The sequence below is a fragment of the Tupaia chinensis genome, unplaced genomic scaffold, assembly GCF_000334495.1.
Source record: "Tupaia chinensis unplaced genomic scaffold, TupChi_1.0 Scaffold145484_1, whole genome shotgun sequence".
Classification (NCBI taxonomy): Eukaryota; Metazoa; Chordata; class Mammalia; order Scandentia; family Tupaiidae; genus Tupaia; species Tupaia belangeri.
Window position 1 is genome coordinate 1,084,625 of NW_006205341.1, and position 23,180 is coordinate 1,107,804.

General features: G+C 40.7%; 1 protein-coding gene across 1 annotated transcript in view; it reads left to right on the forward strand.

The window, feature by feature from the left end:
* Positions 1-22,818, forward strand: part of RAB1A (RAB1A, member RAS oncogene family) — a 41,188-nt gene extending 18,370 nt beyond the window's left edge. Inside the window, exons 2-6 of the mRNA XM_006168045.3 lie at positions 8,279-8,351; positions 14,900-14,995; positions 18,849-18,944; positions 20,876-21,007; positions 21,236-22,818. Of these exons, the coding sequence (XP_006168107.1) occupies positions 8,279-8,351; positions 14,900-14,995; positions 18,849-18,944; positions 20,876-21,007; positions 21,236-21,433 (595 nt within the window). The 3' untranslated portion in view covers positions 21,434-22,818. The remainder of the gene's footprint in view (positions 1-8,278; positions 8,352-14,899; positions 14,996-18,848; positions 18,945-20,875; positions 21,008-21,235) is intronic.
* The last annotated feature ends 362 nt before the right edge of the window (positions 22,819-23,180 follow it).

Here is a 23,180-nt window from a genome sequence, read left to right on the forward strand (position 1 = left end):
TTTCCGCTGCCCCACCGTCTCGGGGGGCGTGCGTGAGGTGATTTTTCATTTTCTGTCTCTCTTTCTCTCTGTCAAGCACACATGACCTATAGCAAAATCTCTCTCTCAAGAAAAAAAGTTTCACGCAGTCATGTTAGTATTTATCAGTAGATCTTCCTGCAGCAGTCAGTAATGTGATCTACAGGTGATTTTCTATTTCTCATATTCTTTCCACATGTATTGGAACCCCCCTATAAGGAAGATTTGTCTTTCCTCCCATTTATTTATTTAATTACTTACACCAGCCTAGTTTCATGGGTATTTATTCTTTGAGTTATAATCCAGTATATGATTATTTACTCTGTGGCTCAAATGGTACTGAGTTGACAAGTGAGAGAACTTTTAGATTGGCTCTTGTATCCTTTTAACATGCTATGCCTCATCCATTTTTCCGCCAGTATATTTTGCCCAGTTAATCAAGAAAAGCCAAAGATTTTTTCTTCTTTTCAATTTATTTTAAAGAATTTAACTTTATTTATTATTTTTATTTCATCAGAGACAGACAGAGAAAGAAGGATAGTGAGAAAGCAAGCCACCAGGTCCAGGACTTGAGCCACAGTCAGCCATGTGGGAGTCTAGTGCCCATAAAAACCACACCACCTGCTGGCCCCTCTACTTTTTTATTTTTTGAAATTTGCTATAGAGCATATGTGCTTGGTGAAGAGAGAGAGACATTTTAAGTAAGAAAGCTTCCCCATGAGGAATGATGAGGAGTAATCAATCACACTGTAGTCCCTTGTCCATTCTCCTCGGGGTTTTGGGCATGGGCACAAACCTGCACACATGCCACCACTGTGTGCAGAGGATTTAGGACTTGAATTGCACAGTTGCCTATGTGGGATCTCACTGCTTTAACCACCATGCCACCGGCTGGCCACAGCCATAGATTTTCTTTAGTGTATCTCATACCAAAGGAGACCTGATTAAAGGTACAAAAGTAAAATGTATTCTGATCTCTTAATACATGATTTATAAAAGGCAAAATGCAGGCCAGCCAGTAGCTTGGTGGTTAAAGCAGCTGGATCCCACATGTCTGTGCTGTTGGAGTCCCAGACCTGGTGGCTTGCAAAATAGCCAGACACATGTATACCCAAAATCCTAAAAGAAGGGAAAGATGGAAGAGAAGGAACCATTCTTCATGGGGGATGTTTTCTCAATTTCTCTCCCTCTCCTTTCCTCCCCTTGCCTGTGAGCACAGGTGCCCTTTACAGGCACAGTGTTAGATTCTTGGATATGTATTGGGTTGTTGGAAAAGTCGTAACGTATTTTTTTGTTTCTATGCAAAATAGCATCATGACTTTTCCACCAAACCAAAAAGTGCATAAGTTAGTTTACCTTCCATATGGACAGATACTTGATATATATGTGAAATATAAAAATGGGGGACATAGGCCCCACACCTCTGAAGAGGAGAAAGTATGACTTGTCATAGTAAATTAGAAAAAACTAGAGGAAGTTTCTAATTGGAAACAGTGGGTAGAATTTACTAGAATAATTTAGGAGGGTAATGATTACAGTTGTAAATCTTTATAGATTTCTAAACTATTAGTACAATTGAATTTTTCATTTAAGTCAAATTATATTGTATCATTGAAAACTTAATGACCCAGAATTTTGGGAAATAATGAATACATTTTAAATGTTACTGTTTGATTCAATAAATTAGTCTTGGTTCTTTGTACTAAAATTCTGCTCTTTAATTTTAGAGTTACATATTTTCTGTCATTTTTACTGTGTTTAATAAATTATAGATACAAAAAAATCTCTGAGCAGACTCAAACCTCTGGATTTCAGTAGTCATAATAATAATAATACGGTAGTTTACAAATAAAGTGCTACTACAGTAATAGGTGTAGGTTGAGCATTCCTCATCTGAAAATATAAAATCCAAAAGGCTCCAAAAGTCTGGAGCTTTTTGAGTGCCATCATGATGCCACAAGTGGTAAATTCCACCCGACCTCATATGATGAGTGGGTGACACTCAAAATACTACAGTACAAAAGTACTGTATATAGTGACCTTCAGTATATGTGTAAAGGTGTATATGAATCATAAGTGAATTTTATGTTTAGAGTTGGGTTCCATTCCCAAGATATCTTATGTATATGCAAATATTCCAAAGGATTTTGTGTAAGAAATACTTAACCTGGAACCAGTAGATGGCATAATGGTTACGTCGCTGGACTCCCACCCTACTTGAGTTCTGGACCTGGCTGCTTAATACTCATGCTAGGTGCGTGTGCGTGTGTGCCCAAAATCCTGAGAGGAGAATGGAGGAGAAGGAATTATGGTGTGGACATCCCCACAGGGGATAATTTCTTGCTTTCTGTCTCTTTCTCTCTCCGGCAAGCGCAGAGGCCCTATAGCAAAAACAAAACCTCACCTCTCAAAAAAAACCTTAACCTGTAATTAAAATGTCCCAATGCAAATAGTATGCTATTGATCACACTATACAGTTGTGTGTGTTTGATAAAGGGAGGTGGGGAAGTTTGTGAGTTCGATTTTGCTGGTCTTTCTCATCTATGTAACTGTTGTCATGTTAGCAAAGCTAATGGTTTAGGAGAGAGCACGGAATTCTTTTGTAAAGATTGTCTTGTATAGAGTATTTGACTCTATATTACTTACAGTAAGTTTGAACCTAAAATTATTAGAAACTATAATATTCTAACATGATACCAATATATTTGTAAAACTTAAAAATGGTAGTTGAAGCAGTTCATTTTAAAAAGTTGATTATTGATTTCTTTAAACTATAATATACTTGTAGCACAAATAGGAAGCTTTCATGTTTTTCCAGCAATTGTGATTGCTCTGAAATAGAGAAATTGATCTTTAGGTGATCATATCTCAGGTAATATCTGTGACCCAATGCAGATTTTTATTTTAACAAGGTCCAGTACAGCTGATTCAGTGGATATTTATTATTTACTGGATACCTGGCACTGTGCTGAGTGAGGTTGGTGACTTGAGGCCTTTTGTTGGACTCATTTGTTTTAGTGAAACTTATGTTTAAAAACCCACGATCTGGGACCAGCAGATGGTGTAGTGGTTAAGGTGCTGGACTCCCACGTGGCTGACCACGGTTTGAGTCTTGGACCCAGTGGTTTGAAACTCATACTGAGTGTGTGTGCACGTGTGCCCAAGATTGCCACGTGGCCATACCCCTGGGGAGTGATTTCTTACATTCCCTCTCACTTTCTGTCTCTCTTTTTTTCTCCAGCAAGCGCATGCACCCTAAGGCAAAAACCTCTAACCCCCCCCCCCAAAAAAAAAAAAAAAAACCCATAGACTGTAGGGCCAGTTCTGTGGCACCCTGATAATGTGCTGTTCAAAAGAAGCAGATCCCACATAGCTCTGTTCTAATCCCAGCCTGGTTGGCCTGAAACACACCAGGGGCATGCTTGCAAATGTCCAAGAAAGGAAAGCCAATAGTATCAGTGCTGTGTTTGTTCTTCTAAACCAAAATATAGATTTTTTTCTTTTTCCAAGTTTTTGTATAGGTGTATGAAACTCTCTGGAGAGAGAGGGAGAAAGTGAGAAATCTACCCCCAGGGGGTATGACTTTGCCCGTCCCTTCTCCACTGTCCTCTTTGAATTTTTGACATGTGCACAAGTGCCAGGCATGATTTTCAAGCCATCGGGTCCAAGACTTGAACTGCAAAGGATGGCCATGTGGGATCCAGCACCTTAACCTCCACATCACCTGCTGGTCCCAAAATATAAATTATTATTATTATTTTCTTTAGAGATTTTTGCTATAGTGCACATGTGCTTGCCAGAGAGACAGAAAGTGAAAAATCACCCCCTGGGGGAATGGCCATGCCACAGTCCCCTCTCCAATCACCTCTCAAGATTTGGGGCATGCACGCATGCGTGCTTGACATGAGTTTTGAGCCATCAGGTCCAGGACTCAAACTGCGGTCGACTACATGGGATGTAACCATCATACCATCTGCTGGTCCCAAATAATTATTTTTTGTAAGATTTTGCCATAGGGAAAGTGTGCTCCCCAGAGAGAGACAGTGAGAGGAAAATGAGAAATCAACTCCTCCCCAACTCCTGGGAGAGGGGAGCAGGGATGGCGGGTATGATCAGGTTTTAATCCCTTCTCTGCTCTCCTCTTGGGATTTTGGGCATGCATGTGCACACGTGCATAATGAGTTTCAAGCCACGGGGTCTGGGATTCCATGGCCATGGGGAGTCCAGTGCTGTAACCACTATGCCACCTCCTGACCTCTATAAATTGTTAATATGTACTCATTGTTAATGTTTGGTATTCAGTATTCTTAAGAATTTATTTAGTTTAATTAAGGAGAGGACTTATCAATAGGTATTGAAGTCTGCTAGCTGACTGTACTAAGTGCATGCCTTTGTGCCCCAAGTCCCAGGAGGAGAATGGAAGGAGAAGGGATTGCAGTGAGGCCATACCCCCGGCAAGTGATTTTTCACTTTACTTCTCACTGTCTCTGCCTCTCCATTGAGTGCACATGTGCCCTATGGCAAAAAATAAAAAACCTTTAAAAAGAAAGTTTTCTGATCTCTGTTTTGCTGCTGACTAGCACTTTGGATTTTTTAAAAAATTATTTTCCTCATATATAATATAATTGGGGATAATAAATGTATTACGGTAATTTGGTAAAACCAAAAATATGTCTTAAGTAAGACATATTACTGGGACCAGGAGATGACATAATGGTTATGTTGTTGGACTCCCATATGGCTGACTGTCGTTCAAGCCCCAGACCCGGCAGCTTGAAACTCATGCCAGGTGCGCATGCTTGCCTGCCCAAAATTGCAAGAGGAGAACGGATTAGAAGGGATTGTAGTGTGGCCATCTCTGGGGAGGATGATTTCTCACTTACTGTCTATTTCTTTATCTCTTCAGCGAGTGCATGTGCTCTATAGCAAAAATCTCTCTTAAAAGGAAAAAAAGTGGGGTCAGCAGTTGGCATAATGGCTATGTCGCTGGACTCCCACGTAGTTGACTATGATTCAAGTCCCCGAACCCTGTGGCTTAAACTCATGCTGGGCGCACGTACGTGCATACCCAAGATCCCAGGAGAGAATGGAGGAGAAGGGATTGCAGCGTAGTCATCCCCCCTAGGGGGTGATTTCTCACTGTCTCTCTGTCTTTGTCTTTATAGCGAGTGCACATGCCCTACAGCAAAAAACAAACAAAAAAACTCTCCCAAAAAATGTAAGACATAGTGGTATTTTTTTAAAGGAATTATTTAATTTATTATTATTATTATTAGTTTTGACCAGAGAGAGAGAGGAATAGTGAGAAAGCAAGCTGCCAGGTTTGGAACTAAACCAAGGTGGTCATGCGTGAGTTCAGTGCCTAAAACAACCTGTAGAATTGTTCAGAAGGATCTATGAGAGATTTCTTAGGAGACTGAGCAGGCAGTGCATGAAGACAACAGGTCTATGAAGGTCTAGAAATTAAACATTTTTTTCCCTGATGGCTTTTATGTGCACTCTTGTGAAGGTGAGGGAGAGATGAGCACTTTCCATAGGGTCTGGTCATATCATGATCTTCCTCATCTGGTTCTCCAACCCATTGACTTGTGGGTACTCGCGAGCTTACCCAGTATGTTTCAGGCTGACTGAGGATTTAAACTGTGGTTGCCTTATGAGCTGTGGCTTCTCTTGAACTGTACATTACTGATGTGTCACGAGACCAGTCCTAGAAACTTTTTTAGTTAGGCTTGCTGGCAATGGTGAATATACATGAACAGAACCTAATTTGCAGTGTTTCCAAAGGATACTTTAATTCAAAATTGTAATGTTAGCAAAGGTTTTGGGGCCAGTGGGTGGCATGGTGGTTAGGGCGCTGGACTCCCACAATTTGAGTCCTGGACCTTGTGACTTGTTTTCTCCCTTTCTCTTTCTTTCTGTCTGTTTCACTCTGGTGAGTGCATGGGCCTTGTAGCAAATTTTTAAAAAATAATAATAACAATAATAATGATAAATTAAAAAAAATAATTCTTTAAAAATTTTTTAAAAATTGAGGGACCAGTGAATAGCATAATGGTTATGTTGATGATTCCCAGACAGTCTACTGTGGTTTGAGTCCTGGATCTGGCAGCTTAAAACTCATGTTGGGCACATGTGTATAAGTGCCCAAAATACTGAGAGGAGACTGGAGGAGAAGGGATTGTGGTGTGGCCACACACACACACACACACACACACACACAGGTTGGGGAGATGATGTCTGAGTTTCTGTCTCTGGCAAGCTCATGTGTCCTATAGCAAAAATATCTCTCTAAAAAAATAAAAATAAAAAGAATATTAGTAAAGTTCTGTGCTTGCATAAAATATCAGGTTGTCAAAAAAAAATCATGATGCATTTTGCATAGAAAAATACATCAGTAACTTCCAATGACCAAATAGCTTTTGATTTTATCACATTAAAAAAAGAGAATTATTGGGAACCAGCAGTTAGTGTAATGGCTATGTCGCTGGACTCCCACGTAGTCGACCGCGGTTCGTGTCCCGGACCCAGTGGCTTAAAACTCACGCCGGGTGCGTGTGCGTGCGTGCCCAAGATCCTGAGAGGAGAATGGAGGAGAAGGGATTGTGGCGTGACCAACCCCCCTGGGGGGTGATTTCTCGCTTTCTGTCTCTAGGTCTCTCTCTGTCTGTCTGGCGAGCGCACGTGCCCTACAGTGAAAATCTCTCCAAAATCCTCTCAGGATCTTGGGCACGCACGCACACACTCCCGGAGTGAGTTTAAGCCACTGGGTCCAGGACTCAAACCGCGGTTGACTACATGGGAGTTCAGCGACATAGTCATTATGATAACTGGTGGTCTCATTGTTGTTTTTATTTTTTAATTTGACCAGAGAGAGACAGAGAAAGGGAAAGTGAAAAAGCAAGACACCAGGTCTGGGACTTGAATCAGAGTCAGTCATGTGGGAATCCAGCGCCTTAAACCACCATGCCACCTGCCGGTCCTGATTTTATCACAGTTTTACTTTGAAATATTTATGATCTGGGACCAGCAGTTTGCGTAAAGGCTTTGTCGTTGGACTCCCATGTTTGCAACTGCGGTTCACGTCCCGGACCTGGTGGCTTAAAACTCAACGCCGGGCACGTGTGCGTGCGTGCCCAAGATCCTGGGAGGAGAATGGAGAAGGGATTGCGGCGTGGCCATCCCCCCTGGGGGGGTGATTTCTTGCTTTCTGTCTCTCTGTCTCTCTCTGGCGCGCGCCCGCGCCCTATGGCAAAAACCTCCCCCCCCAAAAAAAAAAAAAGAAGAAAGAAAGAAATATTTATGATCTGGGTTTTGAGAAGTTAAATGATGATTTTTTTTTTTTTGAGGGAAGAATTCCAGCAGGATGCTAAGAATGGATCATAAAAACCCCTTCAAATGGGAGGGTTGCTATGAAATAGTGATTTGGTCTTGGAATTGAAGGAGAAACCAATATTTTATTGGCAAGATCCAAGGAAAGTGGGACCAGCAGTTAGCGTAATGGCTATGTCGCTAGACTCCCACGTAGTCTACCGCAGTTCGCGTCCCAGACCCGGTGGCTTAAACTCATGCTGGTTGCGTGTGCATGCGTGCCCAAGATCCTGAGAGGAGAATGGAGAAGGGATTGCGGCGTGGCCATCCCCCCTGGGGGGTGATTTCCTGCTTTCTGTCTCTCTCTGTTTGTCTGGCGAGCGCACGTACCCTATAGCAAAAACCTCTCCAAAAAAAAAAAAAAAAAAGATCCAAGGAAAGTGAAACTTATGTAATGTTTGGGCTTTCCAAGAATGCATATCACTTATATTTCCTCTTGTCTTTTTTTTTTTTTTAATTTAATTTTACTTGTTTAATTTGACCAGAGAGGGACAGAGTGAGAGAGAAGGAGAAAGAGAGAAGGGGGGAGAGAGAACGAAAGTGAGAAAGCAAACTGCCAGGTCTGGGACTTGAGCCGTGATCGGCCATGTGGGAGTCCAGCACATTTAACCACCACACCACCTGCCAGCCCCCTTCTTGTTTGTTTTTTTTAGTGGAAGCTCATTGACCTCAGAGATCATGGGCATTGACTGTCTTACTGTTATTTAACTCTGTCATGTTCAGTGATCCATCAGAAGGGCTGTTGTTATTTGCAGTTTTGGCTTCTGTTAAGCCATGCAGAAGCTTTTTCGGAGTTTCATAGTGAGATCTTATTGTTGGTTGTGTTTTTGTTATTTGTAGAATGACAATGAGGTAGACTTTTTATTAATATGACTTTTTCTGTTTTTTGCAGTGATTATTTATTCAAGTTACTTCTGATCGGCGACTCTGGGGTTGGAAAGTCTTGCCTCCTCCTTAGGTTTGCAGTAAGTTGAAATTAAAATGTCTTTACAAGTAATGGTATACCAAAAGGGATAATTAATTAATGCTGAGTATATTTCTAGACCAAAAAAACCTAGTTTTATTTAGAATAAATTATTTCAGAATTGATATATATAAAGTTCTGTGATGAACTATTAAATAGAAGGAATGTTGGTATTCTTCGAAATTCAGTGAAGTGTGGTTATAAATCTAGAAAGCGTCATATTCTTGGTAGAGGTCATACAGCAGTTCATTCCAATGTAAGTGAAATAAGAAACAGATGGTTGTCCTATGTTAAAAATGACTGACAAAAGGAAATCTCCCAAGTTAAATTTCAGAATACAAAGAACAAGTAGGGCTTGGTACAAAACTTCGTTGGACAGTGGCATAGTGTTCTATATACTGAAACTGGCAGACAGATAAATGACTTGCTCTAATAGAATCCACAATCTATTTTGGAGTTTCTACCAGCAGCCTTTAAATTTAGCATGTTTTCCTTCTCACTGTCCAGATCATCGGTTCTCAGAATTACCTAAAAAAGACTCTTGGAGATTACCACGACTCTCTCAGGAGGGCTGTGAGATCAAACTATTATCCTGGTAATAGTTAGACATTAGAATTTATTAAGTAAATGCTTATTTAGTAATAATACAAATACAAAAGACACTTGCCTTTTTTACTCTGTGCCGTTTGTTCTGCCGGTATAAATGCAGTGCTGGACAGAACTACTGTTGGTGCCTTAGTGCACATCAAGACATGCTAAAGTTCCAAACTGTACTCAGAGTTGTTGTATTTTTCACTTCTGGGCACTCATAGGGACAAAAAAAAAAAAAAAAAGGTTTTTGCTATAGGATGTGTGCACTTGCCAGAGAGACAGAGAGAGAGAGAAAGCGAGAAATCACCCCCCCGGGGAGCTGCCCCCGCTGTACTCCCTTCTCCTCCATTCTCCTCTCAGGATCTTGGGCACGCATGCACATGCATCCGGTGTGAGTTTAAGACAGTGGGTCCGAGACTCAAACTATGATCAACTACATGGGAGTCCAGCGACAGCCATTACGCCAACTGCTGGTCCTGCGACAAAAAAATTTAAAAAGCCATTAAGAAATTTAGTTTTATTATTATTTTTAAATTTGCTATAGGGCATGTGTGCTCACCAGAGAGACAGACAGAAAACAAGCTACCAGGTCCAGGATGTGAACCGGCTTGGCCCTTAACCAACAAGCCACCTGCTGGCCCCCAGAAAGCCATTTTTACTTAAGAATGTCCATGAAGAAACAGATTATTAATTTTTAAAAAACACTAATTATTGAGTATTATTTTAAAAAATATTTTGTGTGAAGGCTGGAAAGTATACATGAGGCACATTTACTGACTACTGCAGTGTGTTGGTTGTCTTGAAAAAAGAAGTACTTAATGGAGTTGGCTGAACGTTTTTTCATGGAACTGTGTATGCTTCTAAGAACAACTGACAAATTGCAGTTATTCAAAATTGGATCTTAGGCAGACATTTTCTCAGATGAACTGAGACTGTCTTTTTAAGTAGCTGTAGGTACTTTATTTACCTGTAATAAAATTCAGGCTTTCAGGGAAAAATTAGAATTTTAGAAAACTTTGAATTCAGTACTGTGGGGAACAGGCGATGGCATAATGATTATATCACTGGACTCCATGTAGTTGACCACGGTTCGAATTCTGGACCCAGCACCTTATAAAACTCACACTTCGTGTGTGTGAGTGTGTGCCCCAAATCCCAAGAGGAAAATGGAGGAGAAGGGATTGTGGCATGGCCATTTTCTGGGGGATGATTTCTTGCTTTCTGTCTTTCTCTGTCTGCTGCACAGGTGCCCTATAGCAAAAATTTCTCTTTAAAAAAAAAAAATCAGCACTATAAGTTTGATAGTGTCTCAGATACTTGCATGACTTTTTGGATGAGATGAGACTGAAGTTAATGGTCATTTAAAAAAAATATTAGGGACAAGTAGATGGTGTAATTGTTATTTCTCTGGATCCTCCCATGGCCGACTGTGGTTGGAGGCTTGAAACTTGAAACCAGGCGTGTGCGCATGTGTGCCCAAAATCACAAGAGGAGAATGGAGGAGAAGGGATGTGGCATGGCCTTATTCTCCCGGGGGTGACTTCTTGCTTTCTGTGTGTGTGTCTCTCTCTCTCTTTGGCAAGTGTGTGTACCCTATAGGAAAAATTTTCCTTAAAAAAAAAAAAATACACACACACACACACACACACACACACACACACACATATGTATGTATATATATGTATATATATTCATTTATTTATTTTATTTAATAGCTAAAAATAAAAGTGGAAGTATTAGAATAAGGCATGGATGGCTCTTTATCTTGGTACAAAAAGGTATTTTCTAAAGTAGAAAAAAGCAAGAAAGACAACATTGTTAAATTTAGTTGCATTAAAATTATTATTTTTTTTGAGAGATTTTTGCTATAGAGCACGTGCACTCGCCAGACAGACAGAGACAGAGAGACAGAAAGCAAGAAATCACCCCCCAGGCGGGATGGCCACACCGCAATCCCTTTTCCTCCATTATCCTCTCAGGATCTTGGGCACGCACGCACATGCGTGAGTTTTAAGCCACCGGGTCCAGGACATGAACCGTGGTTGACTATATAGGAGTCCAGTGACATAGCCATTACGCTAACTGCTGATCCCAAAATTACTTTTTTTTAAGAGATTTTTTTTGTTTTGCTATATGTGTGCTTGCCAGAGAGACAGAAAGCATGAAATCACCCCCCAGGGGGGATGGCCACACTACAATCTCTTCTCCATTCTCTTCTCTGGATCTTGGGCACACAGGCACATGCACTCGGCATGAGTTTAAGCCACTGGGTCTGGGACTCGAACCATGGTTGACTACATGGGAATGCAGCAGCATAGCCATTACACCAACTGCTGGTCCCAATTTAGGGATTATTTTTTTAAGGGATTATTTTTTAAGGGATTTTTTTGTTACTTTTTTCTTTTTTTAACCATAGAGCATGTATGACAGACAATGAGAAGGAAAGTGAGAAATCACCCTGGGGGGATGGGGATGGCCATGCTGTAATTCCTTTTCCATTCTCCTCAGATTTTGGGCATGCATGCACACATGCTTGGTGTGATTTTTCAAGCTGCCAGGTCCGGGACTTGAACTGTGCTGGACCATGTGTGTGTCCAGCAGCTTAACCACCATACCACCTGCTGGCCCCATTTAGGGATTTTTAAGAATTCATTATTTCTAACCAAGCACCTGGCATGTAGAAGTGCCAAATGAATATTCATTGCATTTATTTTGTTCTCTACTTTGTGTAATACCTGATACTTATTAAGCATTTGATTATAAAATAATAAATGTAACTTTTCAAAGATTAATACCTAGTAACAGGAGCATTTTGTGAAATTGCATTCAGTGGCTTAAAACAGTATATCCTTTTACCCAGTGATTCTAAATAATGCATAACTGAATATGTGAGGCTAGCTAATATAGTAACTGTTAGTTCCTTGAAGTGCTCTGAGTTTCTTGTTTTCATCTCATGCACAAATCAGATCTAACATTATCAATACTTGCTCCCACTGCCTTCATGTAGCCCTATTTTTCCTTTCTGTTTGCTTGAGTGTTATAATACAGCTCTGAAACATGTTCTTTCCCCCTTTCTACTAATTTTGACATGCAGATCTAAAAGTTGGACATATTTTTTTTTTTTTAGAGAGGTTTTTGCTATAGGGCGCGGGCACTCGCCAGGCAGACAGGGAGACATAGAGACAGAAAGAGAGAAATCACCCCCCAGAGGGGATGGTCACGCCGCAATCCCTTCTCCTCCATTCTCCTCTCGGGATCTTGGGCACGCACCCACACGCGCCCAGCGTGGGTTTTAAGCCACCAGGTCCAGGACATGAACCGCGGTCGACTACGTGGGAGTCCAACGACATAGCCATTACGCTAACTGCTGGTTCCCCATATATTTTTTTTTTTTGTTTTTAGAACTTTTTGCTATAAGGGCATGTGAGCTCACCAGAAAGAGATGGACAGAGAGACAGAAAGCGAGAAATCGCCCCCCGGTGGGGATGGCCACACCACAATCCCTTCTCCTCCATTCTCCTCTTGGGATCTTGGGCATGCACGCACACGTGCCCGGCGTGAGTTTAAGCCACTGGGTCTGGGACTTGAACCGTGGTCGGCCACATGGGAGTCCAGTGACACAGCCATTATGCCAACTGCTGGTCCCTGGACTAGTCTTATAAAATGACATTGGTATTGTCAACCTACAAAATAGACTTACTTCCCTTACGGTCTCAGAAGCACCGTATTGCTGTTGGTTTGCATCAGGTTGTAAAGATGGCACACACATTCACTTGCTTGTTTGGCTGCTTAGTCTTTTAATCTTCAGTTTTACACTTTCCCCATTTTTATTTAAGTATTGTTCATGTCATTGGTTTTCAAAAACTGAGACTGTTGTCCTACAGATTATCCAACATTATAGATTTGTCCTTTTGCTTCATTGTGGTGTCCTTAAACTTATTCCTCCTTTCTCTTTCTCTTATTGGAAATAAGTCCTAGAGCTGTGCCATCCATATGGTAGCGACCATCTCTGTGTAGCTATTTAAATCAATTAAATTGAAAAAAAAATTCTATTTCTAAAAACTAAAATACACACAAATATTTTGGGGCCAGCAGGTAGTGCAGTAGTTAAGGTGCTAGACTTTCCACATGGCTTAGGTGGTTCGAGTCCTGGACCTGGTGGCTGGACTCCCACATAGTCGACCGCGGTTCGCGTCCCAGACCCAGTGGCTTAAAACTCATGCCGGGCGCATGTGCATGTGTGCCCAAGATCCCGAGAGGAGAATGGAGGAGAAGGAATTGTGGCGTGACCAGCCCCCCTGGGGGGTGATTTCTCGCTTTCTGTCTCTATGTCTCTGTCTGTCTGGCGAGCGCACGCGCCCTATAGCAAAAAAAAAAAAAGCAAAAAACAAAAAACCTCTCCAAAGAGTGCCTGGTAATGAGCACAGAGTTCTTTTTGGAGTGATACAAATATTCTGGAAATAAATAGTGGTATAGTTGGACAGTTGGTGAATATACTGAAAACTACTGAATTGCACACATAAAATGATAAGTTTCATTTTTGTGCGTTTTCTCTCAATTTCAAAATATGACTTAGGAAATAAAATCTACTTCCTAAACGTATAAGAATGGACCAGCTTGTTGGCATGGTAGTTAAGGGAGGTTGGATACCACATGGTTGACTGTAAGGTTCAAGTTCTGGACACAGCAGTTTGAAAACACACAGACACATGTGCGTGAGTGCCCAAAATCGTGAGAAGAGAAGAGCATGGTATGGCTATCCCCCTGGAGGATGCTTTTATAGGAAGAGAGTGAAATCATCATGGTTTGTGAATAAATTGGGTGGGGTGGGAGTAAGAGTTCTGCTAATTAGCAATTAGAAAAATTATTCATAATCACTGAAAATAGTAAACACTACCTGTGTGATGTATGTAAAGAATTTGTGAAGAGTTTGGAAAAAGTAAAGACTACGTATTGAAAAGATTTTAGGACGAAACTACAGTCACCCCTTGGTATCCATGGAGGATCGATTCCAGGATTACATTTGAATATCAAAATCCTTGCATGCTCAAATCCCTTCTATAAAATGTATGTAATATTTGCATACAGCCTACGTACATCCTCTGGTATACTTTAAATCATCTCTAGATTACTTATATTGCCTAATACAATGTAAATATTATATGTGTAGTTGGTTGGGTTTTGTGTGTGTGTGTGTTTTCTTTCTTTTTTAAGATTTTTGCCATAGTGCACGTGCACTCACTGGAGAGATAGAGGGAAAGTGAAAAATCACTTCCCAGGGGAAGATGGCCATGCTGCAATCCCTTCACCCTCATTTTCCTCTTAGGACTTTGGGCATGTGCACATATGTGCCCAGAGTATTTTTTTAAGTGACCAAGCCTGGGACTTGAATCGCCCCCTCAGCCATGTGGAATCCAGCACCTTAACCACCATGCCACCTGCTTGCCTCTATAAATAGTTTTTATACTGTACGTTTTTTAAGTTTATTTATTCCGTAAAAGAAAGGCAACTCCAGAGGATCATCATGATACTGTCCTACTCTTAGCCTGTCAGGTAGGATCACAGCACCCACACATACCAGTGCAGGGAGACTATGGCTGCATCATCAGAGCTGGCCATTCTGTTTCATGTAGGGAATAATGACAGGAAAAAAGTCTGTATATGTTCAGAAAAGAGACAGATTTGTAGGCCTACTCAGCACATGCCAGCAACAAGATAATGTGTTGATCTGCAGTTGGCTGCATCTGTGAACCAGAACTGGTAGGTACGGATGGCTAGAGGGCAGCTATACTATTAAACAGACGGTGCTTCAAAACCAGAGCATGAAGTGAGTACTGGAGTAGGGTAGATGGCTGTTGTCAACATGTTCTGTGTTATAAATTTTGCTGACAGATAAAGTAAACATCTTTTTCTGTTTACTCTATTAACATTGTTAATCATTAACTTTTTTTCCTTCAGGATGATACATATACAGAAAGCTATATCAGCACAATTGGTGTGGATTTCAAAATAAGAACTATAGAGTTAGATGGGAAAACAATCAAGCTTCAAATAGTAAGTAATTTTTGGCGAGAAATCTTTCTGGAAATTATTTTTGTAAATTTGGAATATGCTCTTATTTTATATGTATATTTAATTTGCTAACAACTGAATATGAAGTATTTTAAAAATCATGCATCTGTGATAGTATCTTATTTAGACATAAATAATTTCTTTAACATTATTTTCCTCAAAGAATTTTCTGTTCATAAAGCAGAGAAATGCATGTTTTAAGTCAGGTTGGCTCTAGTTTCTTTTATCAGTGGAGGTCTAAATTCAAGTTTACCTTGTCTTATAGGAAAGAAATTGAGCAATTTTTTCTGCAGAGTGGTGTGAAACACAGAAACTTAGCAGAGGTTCTTCATATGTGGCTTAGTGGAAGAGAAGTATTTAGTTATTATTTTTTATTAGATAGCATGTACTGCCAGTAGAAACAATTTTGTGGGGGGAGAGAAACCGAGCTTTTGTTTTCTATTTTTCCTCTTTTTTTTGCAATTAAGAAAAAAATGTCATAGAGTGTGTGCATTTGCTAGAGAGAGAGAGAGAGAGAGAGAGAGAGAGAGAGAGAGATTGAATATGCACACATGTACCTGTCAATGGGTTGTGGTCATGCTGCAGTCCTTTTTCCTCCACTTCTCCATCCTATCAGGATCCTGGGCTTGTGCATGGACCTGGTGTGCTCCTCAAGCCACTGGGGCTGGGACTCAACCGTGGTTGGCTATGTAGGATCCAGCTCTCTCTATTCAGGGCATAACCTGCTGGGCCAGTCCAAGGAACTTAGCTTTTCTAATATGTTCATTTTATTGCTTAGAAAATGGATGCTGAGAGAATTAATGACTTTTTCATGATTGCTAGCAGAACCAAGTGACTCAGAGCTTGCTGTCTTCGATATTTTGTGTCCCTGTCTGAATCCATCCTTATATCCCCAGGCCCCAATTAAATACAGATAATTATGACTTCAGTTGTATCTCCTTAATATTAAGGGTCTGGGTACTATCACTGTGGACGTATTTATGATCTTTTTTTAAAAAAAATCACTATTTTCTTTTTTTTGGAGAGATTTTTGCTATAGGGCGTGTGTGCTCGCCAGACAGACAGAGAGACAGAGACAGAAAGTGAGAAATCACCCCCCAGGGGGGATGGCCACACCGCATTCTCCTCTCGGGATCTTGGGCACGCACGCACACACGCCCGGCGTGAGTTTTAAGCTACCAGGTCTGGGACGCAAACTGCGGTCAACTACGTGGGAGTCCAGCGACATAGCCATTATGCTAACTGCTGGTTCCCAAAATCGGCATTTTCTAGAACAGTTCTGGGAACTGTTTTTCAAAGCAGCTGGTTCCATTTACAAATAACATCTACTTAATTTTTCTTATGCCAGAGGGCACATGCAGATGTGTGAGAGAGAGTACCCACATAAATAGGGCCCAGTCACACTGCAATTCTTTTTCTTCTATTTCTCTGCCCTGTCAGGATCCTGGGCACAAGTGTGTATGTACTTGACTAGGATTTGAATTGTGATTGGTCATGTGGGGTCTGACTCCCTCTGCACAGGGCTTAGCCACTGATATGACTTGGGGCTGGCTCTGTTAACTTTCTTTTTTTTTGTTTTTGGAGAGATTTTCACTGTAGGGCGCGTGTGCTCGCCAGACAGACAGAGAGAGACATAGAGACAGAAAGTGAGAAATCACCCCTCAGGGGGGATGGTCATGCCGCAATCCCTTCTCCTCCATTCTCCTCTCGGGATCTTGGGCACGCACGCACACGCGCCCGGCGTGAGTTTTAAGCCACCGGGTCCAGGACATGAGCCGCGGTCGACTACGTGGGAGTCCAGCGACACAGCCATTACGCTAACTGCTGGTTCCCTTAACTTTCTTTTTTTAAGAATTATTATTTTAAAAATTTGTTATAGGGTACTTGTGTTCACCAAAGAGAGAAAGGTAGAGAGAGAGGGAGAAGGAAAGTGAGAAAGCAAGCTGCCAGGTCTGGGACTTGAGCCACTGGTCAGCCATGTGGGAGAATAGCACCTTAACCACCATGGCACCTGCTGGCCCCTTGGCTCTGTTGATTCTTTATATTGAACTGAAGCCAGCCAGTTTACTTTAACCTTCTGTCTTTAATTCCTCTGTCTTTGAGAACTGCCTGAATCAGATTAATTTCTCTTCTTTTTGCCACCTACTCTTTACATTGATCTTATTCCTGACTTTCTAGGTCTTTCAGAATTTTGATTCTGTTGATATATCTTGAGTTACCTTTTCCTTTCAGTTTTTCCTACTCAGGTATAAAATCTTGGCCTTCATCAGAGTTATTACAAATCATTCATCAGGGTAGGGCAGTTTACAATCCATTCTCTTACCATGGAAGGCCTCTTTTGTGATTGTTGGATCATTCCTCAGCCATTTATGGAAATGCCTGTGTTACATCAGGCACTTGGATCAATTCGACTGAGGTTACAAAGATGAATAAAACGTCTCCATTAGGAGAAAATCCCATTTCAGTGGGAGAGACAAAAATGGAAAAATCAGTTACCCTGTGATTGAGGTCTAATGGGAATTACATGCAAAGAGTGTGCAGTTACAAAGGAAGGTACTGCTAGTACTGTTTAGATGTAGAGTTGGGGAAGATTTCAGAGTGGTAAGGAGACATCAGAAATTTTAGTTTTGATGCCATTGCTCACTTTAGTCAGCTGTAAAATTGCTTTTTAAAATTTGCTAGGGGGTACATGCACTTGCCAGAAAGAAGGAAAGTAAGAAGGCATCCCCACATGGGGGATGGCCATGCCACAATCCCTTCTCTTCCATTTCTTTCTGGATTCAGGGCATGTGTGCACATACACTCAGTACATTTTTTAAAGAAAGATTTTTGCTAACAGGTGTGTGTGCTCATTAGAGAGACGGAGACAGAGCAAGAAAGTAAGAAATCACTTCCCAGGGATTATGATCACACCACAATCCCTTCTGGGATTTTGGGCGCACATGCACACATGCCCAGCATGAGTTTCAAGTTGCCAGTTTTGGGACTTGAACTGTGATTGACCATATGGGAGTCTAGCACTTTAGCTACTATACCACCTACTGGCCCCTATAATGAGTTTTTTAAAAAAAATTTTATGAGCCGGTTGGTGGCATGGTGGTTCAGGCAACTGGATCCCACATAGGTGACTATATGGTTTGAGTCCCAGACCCAGTGGTCTGAGAGACATGCTGAGTGTGTGTGAGAGTGTGACTTGAATCCTGAAAGGATGGAAGAATGGAGATTGGGATTGCAGCATGACCATCTCCCATGGTGCTTTCTCACTTTTTCTTTCTCTCCCTCTGTCTCTCTCTGGTGAGTACACAGACTTTCTGGCAAATTACTAAAACGAGAAAAGAATTCCTAGGATTAATACCTGCCTGAGATGGTTGAAATGCTGCCTTGACTAATAATTGCCTGAATTGGGTCTTTTCAGTATTTCCATGATGGTGAAATGTGCTGGCATGTGAGTGTCTTCTGGTGAGAGTATACTGTGTTCAGGAGGCTTTGCACCAGTGGCTTTCCTAGCCAAGTCATCCTGTCTCTATTCACGCTACATGCCTAGCACAGTGTAAGGGCTGTGGGGAATGTGAAAAACAGAACATAGTTCCTGCTCTCTGCATTTATACTTGCAGCATGACTGCATGCCACACTGCAGGTGGGCACTCTCTTCTTCTCTGGATTTTTAGGGATTTGACAGTTACCATGCAGTTTAGTAGTGTGAACTGAGGGCTCATGCTTCTTTATCAAATCCAGGTCATCTCCACAAATGAACAGAAACAAAACTATTCTCCCACCTCTTACTCTTTTCCCCAACTCTATTTTAATGGAATTGTTTCTTATTGTTTTACAATAGTGGGACACAGCAGGCCAAGAAAGATTTCGAACAATCACCTCCAGTTATTACAGAGGAGCCCATGGTATCATAGTTGTGTATGATGTCACAGATCAGGTAAGTTCTGAAAGAAGATTGTGTCACAGTGACAAAGCAGGAAGTTACTATTTGATAAATGTCAGATTATTTTCATATAAGCTATCAGTATTATTTTTATGGAGGAAAGCTTCATCTATCCCCACATATAAATGTGAGTCACATAAGAAACATGTTTTATTTTCCTTCAGTAAATTTTAACAATTAAAAAAAATATTGAGAGATTTTTTGCTGTAGGGCTCGTATGTTCACTGGAAAGACAGACAGAAAGACAGAAAGTGAGAAATCACCCCCTGGAAGGATGGCCACACCACAATCACTTCTCCATTCTCCTTTGGGGATTTTGGGCATGCTCACACGCACACCAGCTCAGCATAAGTTTCAATCCACCAGGTCTAGGACTTGAACCATAGTTGGCCTTGTGGGGAGTTTACTGCCTTAACCACTGTGCCAACCTGTTGGTCCTAGCCATTAGTTTTTTTTTTTAAAGAGAGCACGTGCATTCACCAGAGAGACAGACAGATAGAAAGAAATCACCCCTGGAGGGATGGCCATGCTGCAATCCTTTCTCCGTTCTCTCAGGATTTGGGGCATGCAGGCACGTGTGCCTGGCATACTTTAAAGCCCCTGGGTTGGCCGTGTGGGAGTCCAGCCATGTAACCTTTATGCTATCTGCTGGTTTTCCCAATTAGTTTTATTTTATTTATTTATTTTTTTTGTTTGCTATAGGGTATGTTCACATGCTGGAGAGAAAGAGAGAGAAAGAGAAAGTGCCCCCAGGTGGAATGGCCACAGCTCAGTCCCTCCTCAAGACTCCATTCTCCTCTCTGGATTTTGGGTGCACATGCACACGTTCCTGGTGTTTTTCTAGCTACAGGGTCCAGGACTCAGACTGCACAGTTGGCCACTTAGGATCCAGCTGCCTTGACTACCACACCTCCTGCTGGCCCTACATTTCCTCTTAAGGGATTCCAGTTATAGTTATTATCAACTAAATAACTTTGATCATTTAGGCAAGACTTAACATGTAGGCAAGAGTTTGTAAAGAAAGGCAAGTGGTTTAGTTTGTGTCAAGTTCTTGATGTTAAGTATTAACAGAAATTTACCTGCCAATTAGAACTTTCCTATCAGAATTATGAATAGTGAGATGAGAGGTTCAGAAATAAAGAATTATTGGTTTTTTGTTTGTTTGTTTGTTGTTGCTATAGGGTGCCTGTGCTCACCAGAGACAGAAAGCAAGAAATCACTCCTCAGGGGGAATAGCCATGCCACAATCCCTGCTCCATTCTCCTCTCAGGCTTTTGGGCACACACACACAAACACACGTGCCCAGCATGAGTTTTAAGCTACCAGGTTTGGGACTCAAATTGCGGTTGACTACATGGGAGTCCAGTGACATAACCATTTTTCCATCTGCTGGTCCCACTATTATTACTATTTTTTAATTGCCAGTGTGTGTTCACTCAGCAGGGTAGAAAGCACCCACCAGTGGGCTTTGGTCATACCACAATCCTTTAATCCTTTTCCCATTTCACTATCCTGTCACTATTGTGGGCGTGCACACATCTATCATATTTTTTTAAGCTGCCATGCTGAGATTCGAACAGCAATCAATCACATGGACTCCAACTTCCTATAACTTAACTGCTGTGCTATGGGACTGGCCCCCAAAATCTTAGCAAATTTCAGAAACCAAGTTTTATGCATTTAAATGGAATATTCCAAAACAGTTGGGTTTGCCTGAATTGTAGTGTAATTTGGTATTTTCATCTTTAAGCTTTCATTTCTCATTCACTTAGATGTGTGCAGTCATGTTTCCCAGTGCTGTTGCTCTTACTAGCTCTTTTTTCTTGTTAGGTTATAATTGATGTTTCTTTTTATCATTTGGTTTAGTAGAGCAGTTGTATCTAAGCTATATTATCATGAAAAATGTCTGTTTTTTTTTTTTTCAGGAATCTTTCAATAATGTTAAACAGTGGCTGCAAGAGATAGATCGTTATGCCAGTGAGAACGTCAACAAATTGTTGGTAGGGAACAAATGTGATCTGACCACAAAGAAAGTAGTAGACTACACAACAGCAAAGGTATGTGTAAAAGTTTGATTTTGAAGCTGATTTTTCATTTTATGGGTATGCGTTCACATAGTGGCTATAGCCATTTCAGCTTTTAGAAATGTGTACTTTAGAATACTCTTAATGGGGACCATTTCTGTAGTGTCTGTTTGGACCCAGTGAGCTTAGTTCCCTCCTCACTTCCCTTTTCAGATGAGTTAGTTTTTTCAACATTAATTGTGCTGTTTTATTTATTCTTAGGAATTTGCTGATTCCCTTGGAATTCCATTTTTGGAAACCAGTGCTAAGAATGCAACGAATGTAGAACAGTCTTTCATGACGATGGCAGCTGAGATCAAAAAGCGAATGGGCCCTGGAGCAACAGCTGGTGGTGCAGAGAAGTCCAATGTTAAAATTCAGAGCACTCCAGTCAAGCAGTCAGGTGGAGGTTGCTGCTAAAATTTGCCTCCGTCCTTTTCTCACAGCAATGAATTTGCAATCTGAACCCAAGTGAAAAACAAAATTGCCTGAATTGTACTGTATGTAGCTGCACTACAACAGATTCTTACCGTCTCCACAAAGGTCAGAGATTGTAAATGGTCAATACTGACTTTTTTTTTATTCCCTTGACTCAAGACAGCTAACTTCATTTTCAGAACTGTTTTAAACCTTTGTGTGCTGGTTTATAAAATAATGTGTGTAATCCTTGTTGCTTTCCTGATACCAGACTGTTTCCGTGGTTGGTTAGAATATATTTTGTTTTGATGTTTATATTGGCATGTTTAGATGTCGGGTTTAGTCTTCTGAAGATGAAGTTCAGCCATTTTGTATCAAACAGCACAACCAGTGTCTGTCACTTTCCATGCATAAAGTTTAGTGAGATGTTATATGTATAAGATCTGATTTGCTAGTTCTTCCTTGTAGAGTTATAAATGGAAAGATTACACTATCTGATTAATAGTTTCTTCATACTCTGCATATAATTTGTGGCTGCAGAATATTGTAATTTGTTGCACACTATGTAACAAAACTGAAGATATGTTTAATAAATATTGTACTTATTGGAAGTAATATCAAACTGTATGGTGATAAGTATTGTTTAATTCTTATGGTTAAAGGGAACTAGAACCTTGCAATTATACTCAAAACAGCCATTTGTGTGTGCAACCAGGGCACTGTAGATCTACCTATCTTAGAGCAGCATCCAGTATTTGCTTTCTAGATAATATACCTGATAAATGTCCTAGGGAGATTTCTCTGCTGTGTAGGGATTTAACTAACAATAGTGGTTCAGGGAGCTCAAACATGTATGGAAAACAAGTTTAGAATGTATGTTATGTAGCTCATAATCTCTGATCCTTCTCCAGAGCCATTTGAAAAGGCTTCATTAACATTTCATTAATTCATCTGTGGTAGAGGTGGGAAGCAGCACATCTTTCCTAATTGGCAAAATGATCAGACTAACAATTGTGCTCATGTTTTTCATGCTGAGTCAGATGTCAACTATCTTATCCTCCACAATTGTACAACTTATGTTGGAGGAGAGTTTAATCTCTGAAGTAGAAAGCAGGGCACTTGATTGCCCGTAGGAAATTATATCCCTAAAAATTAACTGAAAACATGAATGCTCGGTGGGAGTGAAATGAGAGAAATATATTTATTTCGGTGAAATTTTGCATGTGTGAAAATTTTGTTCATAGGAGGACCTTCAAGATTCTAGAGTTTGCTCTTACTGTGGGAAACAAAAATCTTTTGCTAAGACTAGCATTGAAAGGTGACAGACAGAGGTCAAAGGTTGAAGTAGCAGCCAAAAACATTCTTCACATAGGAGCTTGGGATGTGGCTGTTGGCAAAACATTTTATTGTGGCGTCTTTAACTTAATGAGAAAACTTAAGCTAAAAAACAAGCCAAAAATGACAGGTTTCTTTATTTTCATCAAACAAGCAATTGAAATACATGGTACAAAAATAAGTGGTAAGATTATTGTAAAATGAAATGGACAGAATAAATAATTCAATTTAATTTTCCATCTATGAGAATTTCACAATAAAATCATAGTTTACTTTGTATTATAGATGTGCTTGTTGGATCTATTCATCCTTACATAAGGCAACTGACAAATTCCTGAAGTTACCAATAGTTATTTGGGCGAGGATTTTTTTTTAATGTTTCAGAAGATTATTTTTCCTCCTTACCTGATTCAGT